This window comes from Equus caballus, chromosome 17 (assembly GCF_041296265.1).
Source record: "Equus caballus isolate H_3958 breed thoroughbred chromosome 17, TB-T2T, whole genome shotgun sequence".
In the NCBI taxonomy this organism is placed as follows: Eukaryota; Metazoa; Chordata; class Mammalia; order Perissodactyla; family Equidae; genus Equus; species Equus caballus.
The window spans coordinates 38,340,243-38,357,299 of record NC_091700.1 but is presented as its reverse complement, the minus strand read 5'-3'; the positions used below and the strand labels follow the sequence as shown (position 1 = coordinate 38,357,299).

The 17,057-nt window shown below is 36.2% G+C and overlaps 2 protein-coding genes across 3 annotated transcripts in view; one reads left to right on the top strand and one right to left on the bottom strand.

Moving 5' to 3' along the window:
- Positions 1–17,057, bottom strand: part of LOC138918380 (mitochondrial ornithine transporter 1-like) — a 132,316-nt gene that overhangs the window by 69,077 nt on the left and 46,182 nt on the right. The gene's annotated exons all lie outside the window — the stretch shown is intronic.
- The window catches only part of LOC138918367 (uncharacterized), a 201,741-nt gene that overhangs the window by 148,526 nt on the left and 36,158 nt on the right, over positions 1–17,057 (top strand). Inside the window, exons 42-44 of the mRNA XM_070239620.1 lie at positions 1,005–1,058; positions 2,580–2,633; positions 3,360–3,425. Of these exons, the coding sequence (XP_070095721.1) occupies positions 1,005–1,058; positions 2,580–2,633; positions 3,360–3,425 (174 nt within the window). The remainder of the gene's footprint in view (positions 1–1,004; positions 1,059–2,579; positions 2,634–3,359; positions 3,426–17,057) is intronic.

Here is a 17,057-nt window from a genome sequence, read left to right as displayed (position 1 = left end):
CCATGAAATTTGAGATATAAATGAATAAATAAAAATAAATATATATCTTTTTATATATACACATGTGTATTTATATAGTTATATCAACACAGACATACAAACACACATACACAAACATAAATACAATGAAAGAAAGAGAGATAAATTTCCAAATTCATTCTTAGGAGTATCCTTGACAGTACAGTGTCTTTGACACTGTTTCTAAATCTTACCATAGCACCTTTAGGTAACTTTTCATCTTATTGGATTTGGTTGGATAAAAAAGGAACAGGTCATAAGAGGAATGCTTCTTCCTCCTAGTAACTACCACCCAAAAGTCTTAGAAAAATTTCAGAATGCTCCAAATAGGAGCATTCTGCCTTTGAGACTCTATAGATTGAGTGAAAGGGGGACAGAATCCAATTTAAGGCAAGGTGGAGGTAGCAGTGGACAAAGAGCAGAGGAGCCCTCATCACAAAGAAAGGAGCTAATAGACTGGGATCTGTCCCTCACCCTCCAGAGTTCTGCTGCCATGTGAGGCTGGTGTCCTAGACCCAAACCCACCACCCAATAGAGGGAGTCCCCAACTCAGGCCTGCAGTCACTTAACCCTTTCTGAGGGCCAGGAAAAACAACCATGTTAGGTGAAAGTAAAGGTGAAGGAAGAACTTGAGAGGTAGGAAATTAGGTAGGAGAAGAGGGATGCACACCTGAGAATTGAAGTTGATTTTGAAATAAATTCCACCACAAAAGGTTGTTACACCATGGGTCAAGTTCAGTAGTAAAGAACTGTACTTAAACCTTGAGTCATTAACTTTTTTGGTAGGTCTAAAATATTCATTACAAACATATATAGTATCATTTCCAGGGAAAAGGAGATATTGGATTCCAAACAACTGATTTACATGTGAATTTTCTAAGAGTCAACCGGTTGATAAAATCAAGAGTAATTGTAGCTAATTTGAACTAAAAAAGTAAGTCTAGAAGTCGTGTGGTGCCTTACTATGTGTGTTTTTAATCCTTTAGCCCTGCACCAAGTGAACTGACCACAGTATCTTCTGAAACCTTCTACGATGCCAAGTGAGCTATGACGAATAAATCTGTATATATGTGTCCGTATATGTGTACACACACACACACACACACACATTCAGAGAAATTGATGTTTGGGATGTTCACTCTCAGGAGCACCTGGGAATACAGAGTTCCCTTCATATATTTTTAAAGCCCTCTCATGGTAAGCTTCTACGTGTAATATTCTTTGTCTTGAAATTGAGATAGAAAAGACGCACAGGTCATAAAGGAAGTCTTTTTAATCCTAGAATTTGTCGCCCTTGATTACTGTGTATGAAATTCTACTAGAGATGGCAAGGAAGGAGAGAAACTTATTTGGAGCAAGGAGGAGTTAGCAGTGGACAGGGAGCCAGAGGAGGCCTTAGCAGAGAAGATGGGAGCTAATAGACTGGGATCTGTCCCCCATCCTCCAGAGTTCTGCTGCCGTGTGAGGCTGGTGTCCCAGACCCAAACCCACCCTAGTATAGAGGGAGTCCCTGACTCTGGCCTGCAGTGACTTGACCCTATCTGAGGGCCAGGAAAGACAGCCATGATCGAGGACAGTCAAGGGTGAAGGAGGGACTTGAGAAGCAGGAAATTAGGTAGCGGAAGAGGGATGCACACCTGCAAATTGAAGTTGATTTTGAAATAAATTCCACCACAAAAGGCTGTTACACCATGGGTCAAGTTCAGTAGTAAAGAACTGTACTTAAATCTCGAGTCATTAACTTTTTTGGTAGGTCTAAAATATTTGTTACAAACATATATAGCATTATATCTAGGGAAAAGGAGATATTGGATTCCAAATAACTGATTACATGTGAATTTTCTGAGTAAACCAGTTAATGACGTCAAGAGTAATTGTAACTAATTTGAACCAAAAAAGTAAGTCTGGAAGTCACGTGGTACCTTACTATGTGTGTTTTTAATCCTTTCACACTGTCCTGAGTAAATTGACAACAGAAACCGCTGATGAAACCTCTGATGAAATGTGAGATAGAAAGATAGATATATATAAACAGAAATATATATATATATATATATACAGAGAGGGAGATGTATTGAGATTTGGGGGGTTTGTTTTCAGCAGCATGCATGACATTACAGAGTGTCCTTGACACTAGTTGGATAAAAGAGAAATAGGTCGTAAGAGGGTTGCTTCTTACCCCTTTTGTCACCCTTATTAGCAGCAAAAACCCTTAGAATGCTGTCAGATTGCCCATCTATAAGACTCTGCTAAAGTGGTCCCAGAGAGCAGGAAAACCTATTTGAAGCAAGGAGAAGTAATTCTGAAGGGGTTCAGGAGTAAAGAAATGTACGTGAACTTGATTCACTAAGTTGTTTTTCCTAGGACTCAGATCTTCATTACAAATATATAAAGTCTCATTTCTAGGGAAAAATTAACTATCAGTTTCAAGTAACTGATTAAAGTATTATTTTTTAGGACAAGTAGATTACAAGTTATTGAAAAATTGTAGCTAATTCTCATTTAAAAATAAGTCTAGAGAAACATGTAACGTCTTACTATGTGCATTTCTAATCCTTTAGCTGTGACTCAAATGAGTCGAAAACTATAACCCATGTTAGACCCATGCCTGAAAGGTGAGATGTAAATACATATATAGAAAGAGATGGGGGGATATTGACACTTGTGAAATCTGATTATTTATTGAATGGAGTCCTTATCTCAGGAAGTTATTTGAATCCTGTCCAAGGAGGAGAAAAGATATCCATGATATGTGACAAATAGAAGGTGGTAGAGGGACCCAGGTTCCAAATAACTAATTAACTTATAGTTTTTTAGAGTTCTATCAGTTTATGAATTGTAGAGCAATTGTACCCGATTTCAACCAAAACAGTAAGTATACAAAGTTACTTGGTTCTGACAATGTACGTTTTCAATCTTTCACACTGGCCTGAATAAATTGATATCAGAAGTCTGTGATGGCTTTGATATGTCTTACCTGTCAATGAAGGTTCCATCCAGCAATACCGATGTCATTTGTTTGAGTCAGTGCTATATATATCAATCTTGAGAGAGAGAGAAAAAGAGAGTGAGAAAGACAGACAGACAGAGATGGAAAGAGAGAGAGAAAGAGAAACAGCTATTTGCAAAATTCAGTCTTGGAAGTGTCTATGGAAATACAGTGTTTCCTGGAGAATAATTCTAAAATTATTTCTAAAAAATTAGGTCTTCCAGTGAGCCAAATCATATTTCCTCTGTCTTTTAGATTCAAAGGATTCTTTTTGTTGAAATAAATTTTTCATATCACTGTTCCATGTAGCACATTTCTAATGATATATTCTTGCATTTGTTGGTGGTTAAAGAATAAAGGAACAACTCTCCAGGCTCGATAATGGTACTGAGGACACTGACTTGTCTGATTCTTGTGGGTAAGTCAGTTTGGAATTTGGAGGGAGGGAGCAGTTGGTGGATCTCTTATCTTTGCAAAGATAGGGCTTGTGTTGAGGCAAGAAAGAAAAAGGAAAATTGTGGAAAGGTATCCAAATGTTTGGGGGGGGGGGTACACAATAATAACTAATTGAATTTGCAGATAAGTACCACGTGTAAAAAAAGTATTTCCACATACTCACAAATAAATGTTCTTCTAGTTTGAAAATGTGAAAATAGACTTAGTAGATAATAATTTTATTATAAAGTTTCTTTCTTAACAAAGGATTGCAGAATGCTGTTTACCCTTCAACTGTATTCCTTTCCTGTTTTTCCTGGATATATACTGACTCTTGGTTTTGTTGATTTTGTCTATGAGGAAATGAGACTGATAGAAAAAGCAAATGTGTTCTGCTGAATAAAGCCCTCTTCATGATTATTGGAATTTTATTAATTTTGACTTGTTTCTGAGTAATCTTACTGAGAGTACTTCCTGCTGCACTGATCTTCAGGCATTTTTACCACAGACTCACAGCAAGGAAACAATAGATTCCTAAAATGGCATGTGTCTGAACTGCGGAAATATTCATGAGATTTTTCTTCTGCTCGTCTCTTGGACAGTTATTTAACCATTCACCAGCTTGTGTCAATGTTGGAGAGTGAGTAGTGCTGAAGAGGATATTAACTGATAACTTTTGCAATTTTTTTGTTGTCTGGACAACGATAATATGGAAAATAAAAGAGTGACCAGTGAATACAAATAGTTCTTCAAATTACCCATTAATTTCCATTTTCTGTGACTTTTTTCACCATGGGCCATCAATGAAGAGTTCACTCTGTCACTTCATTAAATTTTATGTCTGCATATTAGCTGTATATCTTCTGCAGTGAGGCCGAGGGCTGGGGCAAAATTTGAATAGATTGAGCAAGGCAAGCATTTCCTTTTTCTTACCCCCTCCAAAAAAATAAAGTGGTTTTGTTTTGTTTTCTTAGTTACAAATGCTTATTGTATAGATACAAGTGACATTTGCGATAGTATCTGGGAGAAACACTGGTGTTTCAGACTAGGAGGATGGTTTTTGATTTGGAGTTTGACTTGGAAACAATGCTTGACTTTGACATCTAATATTCACTGGACACTCGGCAAGTCACTAAACCTCTTTAAACTTTAGATCATTCACCTGTAAACTGTAAAAATAATGCTATGTACAGTATCTATCTACTGGGTGTTGTAGAATAAAAAACTACTAATAAAGGTAAATTAGTATGTGTGAAAGTGCTTTTAAAGCTCTAAAGCACCACAAATAAGCTTTATGCTAAAAACCAAAAGTAACACAGCAGTTCATTATTAGGAAAATCAGAAAATACAGACAAACAATAAATTCACCCATAAATAGCCATTCTTAATTTTTGATCCATGCCCTTCCAGGTTCTTTAGAGATATACATTTTTTGTTTATGGGTATGGTATCATATGTACCTTCTTTTTAAAAATAACCTTATTGCTCAGTGACGTATCACATATTTCTGTGTTAATAAATATACATATGCATTTACAACACTATATTTTCTTTAATTTCAGATTTTTTATTGTTGCCTGAAGTCCTACCAATAGCTAACTTTATTTATTTTTAAATTTACAACATTATTTTTAACAGCTATACAATACCTCATAGTGTAGATGTGTCATAGTTTATTTAAGTAATCAGATATCAATGGACATTTAAATTGTTTACAACTTTTTACTCATACAAAGAGTGATGAATATCTTTGAGACCAAACCTCTATATATTATTATTTCCTTATGATAAGTTCTCAGAAATGGAAATTGTGTCAAAAGGAATGCTTGTGGGGCTCTTGATATTGATATGCCCTCCCAAATCACAATATAAAAGTGTACGTTTCCTCCATTCCCATGAGTTTCATAGAACTTGTATTTCATTGTTTGCAAATTACCTTAGCCCATTTAAAATTGGGATATTAGGGGCTGGCCCCACGGCCAAGTGGTTAAGTTCATGCACTCCGCTGCAGGCAGCCCAGTGTTTCGTTGGTTCGAATCCTGGGTGCGGACATGACACTGCTCATCGAACCACACTGAGGCAGCGTCCCACATACCACAATTAGAAGGACTCACAATGAAGAATATACAACTATGTACCAGGGAGCTTTGGGGAGAGAAAAAAGAAAAAGATAGAATCTTTAAAAAAATAAACAAATAAATAAATAAATAAAATTGGGATGTTATCGGGGGGTGACGTCAGCAACATGGTGGCATGAGCTCACCCGGGACTCTCCCCTCCAAATTACAACCAAAAAGAGCAACTGCTTTCCAACCAAAAAAAAAATTCCTAATAACAGAAATTGTCAGAGACCCACAGCAGCCAAATGCCGGAGGGTGGAGAGGCTGGAGCCACCCTCGGAGGAGCTGGAACTGGGTAGGAAAGAACTTTGCTCCCTCCCCTAGAGACTGGGATTTGCTGCTGTGGGTGAGGGAAGGAGTGGGGGAGGGGCCGCGCGTGTGGGGATCATCCAGGACTCCCACCGCCAGTGCAGTGGAAACCCTCTAACGGGGGAAAGCTTTTGCATGGGGGAACCCCAGCAAGCCAGGACCCTCGGAGACCAGAGAGCAAGAGCTGACCCCAATCCAGGTCAGCACGCAAGAGAAAGTGCCCCTCCTCCCCCAACCCACACTGCACGCGGCCATCGCAGCTGAAGGTAGAGGGCTCAGAATGCAAGGCTCTTGACCCCCATCTAGTGGCAACAGGCTGTAACTGAAACCAAATAATAGCATCATGTGCAAAAACTGCTCCTCTACCATCCAGCAATTTATAAAAGCTCCAGTCCAACAGGAAAACAATAAAAATACAGAAGTAGGTCCTGAGGACTTGGAAATACGTAAACTAAGTGAAGATGAGTTCAAAATAGCTATCATCAAAATATTCAATGAGGTAAAGGGAAATATAGAGAAACAAGTCAATGAGTTCTGGAGTTACTTCCCAAAAGAGATTGAAATTATAAAGAAGAATCAATTAGAAATACTAGAGGTGAAAAATACAATGGATCAGATAAAACAGGATACGGATTCTCTGAATGCCCGTGTAGACACCATAGAGGAGCAAATTAGCATAATCTAAGATAGACAGGCTGAATGGCTCCAGACAGAGGAAGAAGGGGAACTAAGAATTTAAAAAACTGAAGAAAATCTCAGAGAAATAGCTGACTCAATGAGAAAATGCAACTTAAGAATCATCGGAATTCCTGAGGGTGTGGAAAAGGAAAATGGAGCAGAAAGTATGCTCAACGAAATAATAGAAGAGAACTTCCCAAATCTAGGGATTGAGAGATAAATGTGTGTGAAGGAAGCTTTCAGATCTCCTAGATTTGTCAATGTAAAAAGACCTACTGCAAGGCATATAGTAGTAAAAATGGCAAAAATGAATGACAAAGAAAGAATACTCAGGGCAGCAAGGCAGAAGAAAATAACCTACAAAGGAACCCCTAGCAGACTTTCAGCGGGTTTCTCTACAGAAACCTTACAAGCTAGGAGAGATTGGAGTGGCATATTCAAAACTTTAGAGGATAAAAATCTTCAGGCAAGAATACTCTATCCAGCAAAAATATCCTTCAGATATGAGGGAGAAATTAAATCTTTTCCAGACAAACAAAAGCTAAGGGACTTCATAGTCACAAGACCTCCACTACAAGAAATCCTCAAGAAGGCTCTCATACCTGAGAAAAGATAAAAAGGGAAAAAGGGGTCACAAAACACAGAGTAGGGAGACAGATAGAATCTGAATAGGATAGCAAATATTCAACTATATCATTAGGATAAAGGGAAGGAAATCACCAAAGCAAAGACAATCTTATCACTCTAACCACAAACTCACAACACGAGCTGGAATAAGAGATGAAAATAATAATTTAGGAGGAGAGGAGGAAAGGGTCTGAAACAGTCTAGGCTAAGGAAGTAAGAGACCACCAGAAAATGGACTATGTTATACATGAGATTGTGAATACAAAGTTCAGGGTAGCCACTAAACTAAAAAACAGAACAGAGACACAAAACATAAATAAGAAAAAATCTAAGAAACCCAGCATAAGAAATTGCAGTAGTCAATAGGTAGGCTAAAACATACAGGACGAGAAACAAAGGAAGCACAGGAAAACTGGAAAACGAGCAACAGAATGACAGCATTAAGCCCTCATGCATCAATACTCACCTTCAATGTAAATGGATTGAACTCTCTAATCAAAAGACACAGAGTGGCAAAATGGATTAAAGAACAAGATCCAACAATTTGTTGCCTCCAGGAAACACACCTCAGCTCCAAGGACAAACACAGGCTCAGAGTGAAGGGGTGGAAGACAATACTCCAAGCTAATAGCAAACAAAAGAAAGCAGGTGTCGCAATACTTATATCAGACAAAACAGACTTCAAGATAAGGCAGGTAAAGAGAGACACAGAGGGCCAAAATATATAATGATCAAAGGGACACTTCATCAAGAAGAAATAATGCTTATAAATATCTATGCACCCAACACAGGAACACCAAAGTTCATAAAGCAACTATTAACAAACCTAAAAGACGATATCAAAAATAACACAATAATAGTAGGGGACCTCAACACCCCACTCACATCAATGGACAGATCATCCAGACAGAAAATCAATAAAGAAACAGTGGAGCTAAACAAAAAGCTAAAACAGTTGGACTTAATAGACATATATAGAACACTCCATCCAAAAACAGCAGAATACATATTCTTCTCATGCGTGCATGGAACATTCTCAAGGATAGACCATATGTTGGGAAACAAGGCAAGCCTCTACAAATTTAAAAAAATTGAAATAATAACAAGCATCTACTCCGATCATAATGCTATAAAGCTAGAAATTAATTACGAGAAAAAAGCTGAGAAAAGCACAAGGATGTGGAGACTAAACAATAGGCTATCGAACAAACAATGGATCATTGAAGAAATTAAAGAAGAAATCAGAAAATACCCGGAGACAAGTGACAATGATAACATGCTATACCAACTCAGATGGCATGCAGCAAAAGCTGTGTTAAGAGGAAAATTCATTGCAATTCAGGCACATCTTAACAAACAAGGAAAATCCCAAGTCAGCAGTCTTAAACTACACCTAACTGAACTAGAGAAAGAAGAACAAACAAAGCCCAAAGTCAGCAGAAGGAGAGAAATAATAAAAATCAGAGCAGAAATAAATGCTATTGAAACAAAAAAGGCAGTAGAAAGGATCAATGAAACAAAGAGCTGGTTCTTTGAGAAGATAAATAAAATTGACAAACCCCTAGCCAGACTTACAAAGAAAAAAAGAGAGAAAGCTCAAATAAACAAAATCAGAAATGAAAGAGGAGAAATAACAACAGACTCCACAGAAATACAACGGATTATAAGAGAATACTACAAAAAACTATATGCCAGCAAAATGGATAACCTAGAGGAAATGGAGAAATTCTTGGACTCCTACAATCTCCCAAAGCTCACTCAAGATGAAGCAGACAATTTGAACAGACCAATCACAAGGAAAGAGATTGAAACAGCAATCAAAAGCATCCCAAAAAATAAAACCCCAGGACCAGATGGCTTTCCTGTGGAATTCTACCAAACTTTCAGAGAGGATTTAATACCTATCCTTTTCAAGCTATTCCAAAAAATTGAGGAGGATGGAACACTTCCTAACACATTCTGTGAGGCCAACATCACGCTGATACCAAAGCCTGACAAGGACAGCACGAGAAAGGAGAACTACAGGCCAATATCACTGATGAACATAGATGCAAAAATTCTCAACAAAATGTTGGCAGCCCAAATACAGCAATACATCAAAAGGATCATACATCAGGATCAAGTGGGATTCATACCAGGGACACAGGGATGGTTCAACATCCGCAAAGCAATCAACGTGATACACCACATCAACAAACTGAGGAATAAAAACCACACGATCATCTCAATAGATACAGAGAAAGCATTTGACAAGATCCAACAGCCATTTATGATAAAAACTCTGAACAAAATGGTGATAGAAGGGAAATACCTCAACATAATAAAGGCCATATGTGACAAACCCGCAGTCAACATCATGCTCAATGGGCAAAACCTGAGAACCATCCCCTGAAAACAGGAACGAGACAAGGACGCCCTCTATCATCACTCTCATTTAACATAGTACTGGAGGTTTTGGCTAGAGCAATTAGGCAAGAAAAAGGAATCCAAATAGGGAGGGAAGAAGTGAAACTCTCGCTGCTTGCAGATGACATGATCTTATATATAGAAAACCCCAAAGAATCCATTGGAAAACTTTTAGAAGTAATCAACAACTACAGCAAAGTTGCAGGGTATAAAATCAATTTACATAAATCAGTAGCATTTCTATACTCTAATAACGAACTAACAGAAAAAGAACCCAAGAACACAATACCATTCACAATTGCAACAAAAAGAATAAAATACCTCGGGATGAATTTAACTAAGGAAATGAAAGACATATACAATGAAAATTACAAGGCTTCTCTGAAAGAAATGGATGACAACGTAAAGAGATGGAAAGACATTCCAGGCACATGGATTGAAAGAAGAAACGTAGTTAAAATGTCCATTCTACCTAAAGCAATCTACAGATTCAACACCATCCCAATGAGAATCCCAATGACATTCTTTACAGAAATAGAACAAAGAATCCTAAAATTCATATGGGGCAACAAAAGCCCTCGAATTGCTAAAGCAATCCTGAGAAAAAAGAACGCAGCTGGAGGCATCACAAGCCCTGACTTCAAAACATACTACAAAGCTACAGTAATCAAAACAGCATGGTACTGGTACAAAAACAGGTGCACAGATCAATGGAACAGAATTGAAAGCCCAGAAATTAAACCACACATCTATGGACAGCTAATCTTCGACAAAGGAGCTGAGAGCATACAATGGAGAAAAGCAAGTCTTTTCAACAAATGGTGCTGAGAAAACTGGAAAGCCACATGTAAAAGAATGAAAATTGACCATTCTTTTTCACCATTCACCAAAATAAACTCAAAATGGATCGAAGACCTAAAGCTGAGACCTGAAACCATAAGGCTTCTAGAAGAAAACGTAGGCAGTACGCTCTTTGACATCAGTCTTAAAAGGATCTTTTCGGACTCCATGTCTTCTCAGACAGGGGAAACCATAGAAAGAATAAACAAATGGGACTTCATCAGACTAAAGAGCTTCTTCAAGGCAAGGGAAAACAGGACTGAAACAAAAACACAACCCACTAGCTGGGAAAAAAAATATTTGCAAGTAAAACATCCGGCAAAGGCTTAATATCCATAATACATAAAGAACTCACACAACCCAACAACAAAAAATTGAACAACGCAATTAAAAAATGGGCAGGAGACATGAACAGACATTTCTCCAAAGAAGATATAGGGATGGCCAATAGGCACATGAAAAGATGTTCATCATCACTGATCATCAGGGAAATGCAAATCAAAACTACACTAAGATATCACCTTACACCCATTAGAATGACAAAAATATCTAAAACTAATAGTAACAAATGTTGGAGTGGTTGTGGAGAAAAAGGAACCCTCATACGCTGCTGGTGGGAATGCAAACTGGTGCAGTCACTATGGAAAACAGTATGGAGATTCCTCAAAAAATTAAAAGTAGAACTACCATATGATCCAGCTATCCCACTATTGGGTATCTATCCAAAGAGCTTGAAATAAGCAATTCCAAAAGTCCCATGCACCCCAATGTTCATTGCAGCATTATTTACAATAGCCAAGACGTGGAAGCAACCTAAGTGCCCATCAACAGATGATTGGATAAAAAAAGACGTGGTATATATATACAATGGAATACTACTCAGCCATGAAAAAGAACAAAATTGTCCCATTTGCAACAACATGGATGGACCTTGAGGGAATTATGTTAAGTGAAATAAGCCAGATAGAGGAGGACAATCTCTGTATGACTCCACTCATATGAGGAATTTAAATACGTCGACAAAGAGAACAGATTAGTGGCTCCCAGGGGAAAGGGGGGGGTGGGGGTGGGCAAAAAGGGTGAAGGGTTGCACCTACAACACGAGTGACAGACAATAATGTACAACCGAAATTTCACAAGATTGTAACCTATCATTAGCTCAATAAAAAATTTAAAAAATAAAATAAAATAAAATTGGGATGTTATCTCTGTCATTGGATTGAAAAGTTAAATATATCAATCTTTTTTATGTCATATATAGGGCAAGTAATTTTTCCCAGGTTGTCTAGCTTTTCACTGTGTATAAATTTATAGTCTTTTTTTTTTCTAACATCTGTTGCCAATCTTCCTCTTTTTTTTTTTCTTTACATGAGCCACCAACATAGAATGGCCACTGAAAGATGAGTGGCATAGGTCCGCAACTGAGAACCAAATCCAGGCCGCAGAAGCAGAGTGCACTGAACTTAGCCACTAGGCTGCCAGGGCTGGCCCATAGAAGTTTATAATCTTCATGCATTTGAATATATCTCTACTTTCCTTTGTGATTTATGCCTTTAGTGTCATACGTAGAAAGTCTTTCTCTACCCAAGATTTTAATATAGTCACCAAAATTTCTTCTTCTATATTTTGAATTTATTTTCTACATTTGAATAAAACATCTGTCCAGAATTTATTTTGTATTAAGATATAAAATGTAGGAATCTACTCTTCTCCCAAGTGACTACCTAGTTTCCCCAACATCAAAATTGCATCCCCCTCCATTGCTGTTGCCCTGTTTTAATGATCTCTATTGCACTTATCACTTTATAACTTATTATGTTATTTACTTATTTATTATACTTATGGTCTGTCCTCATAACAAGAGTGCAAGCATCATGAAGGAAGAAAATTTTGTCCATTTTGTTAACTGCTGTATCTCCAGTGACTAAAACAGCACCATAGTACGTAGTAGGCACTCAATGACTTTGGTTGAATGAATGAACCTATTATTGAAAAAATTTCTATTTTCTTCAGTGATTTTTAAATGTCTCTCTATTTTATTATGAATCTTTGCATACCGGCTCTGTTTCCAGAATTTATTTTATTCCATCATTTTACTAGCCTTTTGATTACAGCACACTTTTCACACCTTAAGGTATAATTTACAGCATAGTAAATGTTCTTTAAAAACTTAAGCTACAATTTATATTTAATGAATTTTATGCATTGTGTGGCAATTCTATGAGTTTTGACTAATACATAGATTCGTGTAACCACTGTCATAATCATGACACAGAAAAATTCTATCATCCTTTTAAAATTTCTCAAGTCCTTTTGTGTTCAACCTTTCCCCCAAATCTAGCCCCTGGCAATGACTGATCTATTTTCTGTCCCTATAGTTTTACCTTTTCCAGAATGTCATGTAGTTGAGTTGAACAGTATGTAGCCAATTGAAATTGGCTTCTTTCATATAGCTTAATGCATTGGAGATTCATCCATATAAATACGTGTATCAGTAGTCTGTTTCTTTTTATTGCTGAGTAGTATGCCATTATATGAATATTCCATATTTTCCTATCCATTCACCCATTGATGGACGTTTAGATTATTTCCAGTTTTGGCCTGTTATGAATAATGTGGCTATGAACATTTGCATATACGTCTTTGTGTGGGCGTAAGGATTGCTGAATCTTATGGTAAAGTGTAGTTTAATTGTATAAAAAATAGTTTCCAAAATGGCTGTACTGTTTCACATGTATGAGGGTTCTGGTTGCTCTGCATCCTTGCCTGTACTTCGTATTGTCCATCTGTTTTGTTTCACTTTGTTTTTTAAGACATTGTAATAGGTGAGTAGAGGTATCTCGCTGAGACTTGAAATTGTATTTTCATAATGACCAATGATGTTGAGCATCTTTTCGTATGCTTACTTGCTATCCATTGATTTCCTTTGGTGAAGTGTCTATCCAAGTTTTTGGTCTGTTTTTAAATTCTTTTTCCTTATTGTTGAGTTTTGAGAGTTCTTTATATGTTCTGGATACAAATTCATCAGATAAATATTTTGCAAATATTTTCTCCCAATCTGTAGCTTGTCCCTGTTTTGGTTTATTTTTTTTACACAGCAGAAATTTTTAATTTTGATAAAATTCAATTTTTTCTTTCAGGATTATGATTTTTGGTGTACTGTCTAAGATATGTTTTTCTAACCCAAGGTCACAAATATTTTCTCCTATGTTTTCTTCTAGAAATTTCATAGTTTTAGGTTTTACATTTAGGTACATGGATCCATTTTTGGTTCGTTTTGGTGTACGTTGTGTGATATAGGTTGAAGACTGTTCTTTTGTATATGTATGTCCAATAATTCTACTACAATTTCTTGTGAGACTATTTTTTCTCTGTTGAATTGCCGTTGCATCTTTGTTGAAAATCAGTTGACCACGTACAAGAGTCTATTTCTGGACTCTATTTTGTTCCACTGTTCTATGTGTCGATTCTTTCTTCTATACCACACTGTCTTGATTATTTAACTTTATAGTAAGTCTTTAAATCAGGGAGTGGTATCACTTTGCCTTTCCATGTGAATTTTAGAATCAGGTTATCAATATCTACAAAAAATTGTGCTGTGATTTTTTAATAGAAATTGTATTGAATCTTTAGCTTGGTTTGAGGAGAAGTGACATCTTAACAATGTTGAGTCTTCTAATCTATGAACATGGTACATCTCTTACCTTAAAATCTTTTTTTCTTTAATCATGTTTTGTAATTTTCAGTGTACAGATCCTGCACATATTTCGTTAATTTACACCAAAGTGTTTTGTGGGTTTTGGTGTTAATATAAATGGTGTAGTTGCTTAAATTTCCATTTTTCAATAGTTCATTGCTAGTATATAGAAATATAATTGTTTTGTTTATTGACCTTTTATCTGATAACTTTATTAAACTCACTTATTAGTTCTATTAGCTTCTTTGTAGATTCCTTGGGATTTTCTGGGTAGACAAGCATATCTTCTACAAATAGAGTTTTATTTCTCCCTTTCAAATCTATACGCCTTTTATTTCCTTTTCTTGCCTTATTGCATTGACTAGAACCTCCAATACAATTTTGAATAGAAGAATAGTGAACTGACATCCTGGATTGCTAATCATTGGGAGAAAATATTCAGTCTTTCACCATTAGGAATGATATTAGCCATGGGATTTTTGTAAATGTCCATTGTCAGGCTAAGGAAGTTCCCTTCTATTCCTAGTTTGCTGAAAGTTTTTATTATGAATGGACCTTAAATTTTTTGGAAAAAAAATTTACATCTATTGAGATGACTGTATGTTTTATTTTCCTTTGTTTATTGACATGGTGAATTACATTAATTTTAGAGTATTGAACCATCCTTGAATTCCTGGAACAAACACCACTTGGTCATGATGCATTTTCTTTTTTATGTTGCTGGATTCGATTTCCTAACGTTTTGTTAAGGATTTTTGCATCTGTATTCATGAGGGATGTTGGTTGGTAATTTTCTTGTCATGTAACATCTTTACTGATTTGGCTGGTCTAACAAAGATAGAATAATCAGGGTAATGCTGGTCTCTTAATATGAGTTTGGAAATAGTCCTCTTTTCCTCTTTTCTGGAAGAGTTTGTTTAGAATTGGTATTATTTCTTCACTTAAAAATTGGGCTTGGAGTTTTTGTTGTTGGAAAGTTTTAAACTACAAGTTCAATTTCCTTAAAAGGTATGTTATCTTTTAGACTATTCAGCTTATCTATTTTTTCTTGAGCAAATGTTAGTAGTTCATGTCTTTCAGGCAATATCTCCATTTAATCTAAGTTGTCATGTATGGCACCTTTTTAATTTCTGTAATGATAAAATGCGATTAAATATCTTGTATGTCAGTATTCTCCCACTGCAATGGTTTTATTACATTGTGGTCAGAAAATATAGCCTGCATAATTTTTATATTTTAAAGTACGTTGAAGTTTTTTATGTCTTATTACAGGATGAGTTTCTTCAAATATTTCATACGAATTCTTTAAGTATGTGTTTGCTGCACAAGAAGTTTCTATATTTCAATATATATATATTTAAGAATAGATAGTATTTGGCCAGAGACACTCAGATCTTATCTTTGCCACCAATACTCCCAAGGGAAGTACATACCCTGTGGACCAAGCCAGGCAAAAGACACTCCTAGTTACTTTGGAGCTTCCTCTCCAAACCCCGGTAGAGAATTCTAATGAGCTAACTTAGGTTGGAATCAGATCTGAAGCCGGACTCAGCTCTCTTCAACCAGAGTTTACACTATAAACTGGGAATGTAGCCTTGTGTGTTGTGGATAGTTTGGGGGAAAAGTCCAGAGCCCTAGTGTGAGAGCAGGAAGACCAAAGAATCACCCTGGTGCCCTTAGTGCTTTGAGTATGGCCACATGCCTTCTCCAGCATCTGTACAGAGAAGTAAGCGTCCAATGGGAAAGACAGGACCTGACCCCAATACACATCTCACCTCTTTTCAACATGGCCTTGTTAATGTCCTATAGAATCTACCTTCTATCAATATAAGATGTCTTGGTCATAGTTAATATGTTTACTTTGAATTCAACTTTGATATTAATATTACAACTTTTAATATTTTGAGATTTAACGTTTGCATCTCATATCTTTGTCCATCTCTTTATTTTCAAACTATCATTTTAATTTAGTTTTTGTCTCTTGTATATAGCGTATTGTGCATTTAGTTTTTAAACTTATCTGAGAGTATTTGCCAGTATTTAATATGACAGTAACGTGCTTGTATTTGTTATCATTTCTGGTATTTTAGGTTTTATTTGCTATCATCTTCCTTTGTTTTCTGGGTTAAACATTCTCTTCATATTTTATCTTTAAATTTTTCTGTATTTTGCTATTAATTCATTGTTTTTATTCTTGTCAATTTTTAATGATATGAAAGTTATAAACTTATTTTTAGAGAACATAATTGTGCCCTTGTTTCTCCATCAGTATCCAGGTTAACACTAGACTTGTACCTGGGAAAGAGAAGAAATGAGACTTGCTTTTACTTCTATCTTCTTACAAACCTTAAATCCTAAGTTGTGTGAGAAAACCTGCAAATTTAAGTCCATGGTATTATCAAGAATCTTAGATTATCTTTGTTTTTGGAATCATTTGTTCCATGTGCTCCATTAACAATGATTATTTAGACAGTTCTGAATTGTTATGATTTAATTTCTTAACCTTGTCTCTATAAGGTATCTTTCTTACTCCTGCATTCTTCCTTTTGACTCATTGCTCAGTTGGCTTGAGCACTTCGAGTAATTGTTTTTAGGAAAGGTATGTGGCTGCTATGCTTTGAGTTGCTTCATGTTGGAGAGTATCTGTCTGTTGCTCCTAAATATGAACAGTACTTTTCCTGGATATAGAGTCAATGAGTCACAGTCCTTTCCCTGCAAACTCTAAACATATTGTTTGAAGTTCCATTTACATAGCACACTGTTTTTAAAAAATCTCAATTGCATATTTACTTGGGGTAGTTTTGTGAGGCACTGAAAGTGATAGGAGGCCCTAAAGCCATCCTAAGTCATACCTTTGTGCCCCCATGATTCTGTCAGTCATGGTTCTGTATGTTCACTTTGTCAGGCAAGTTCAGATTTATTATAACATTTCATTGCT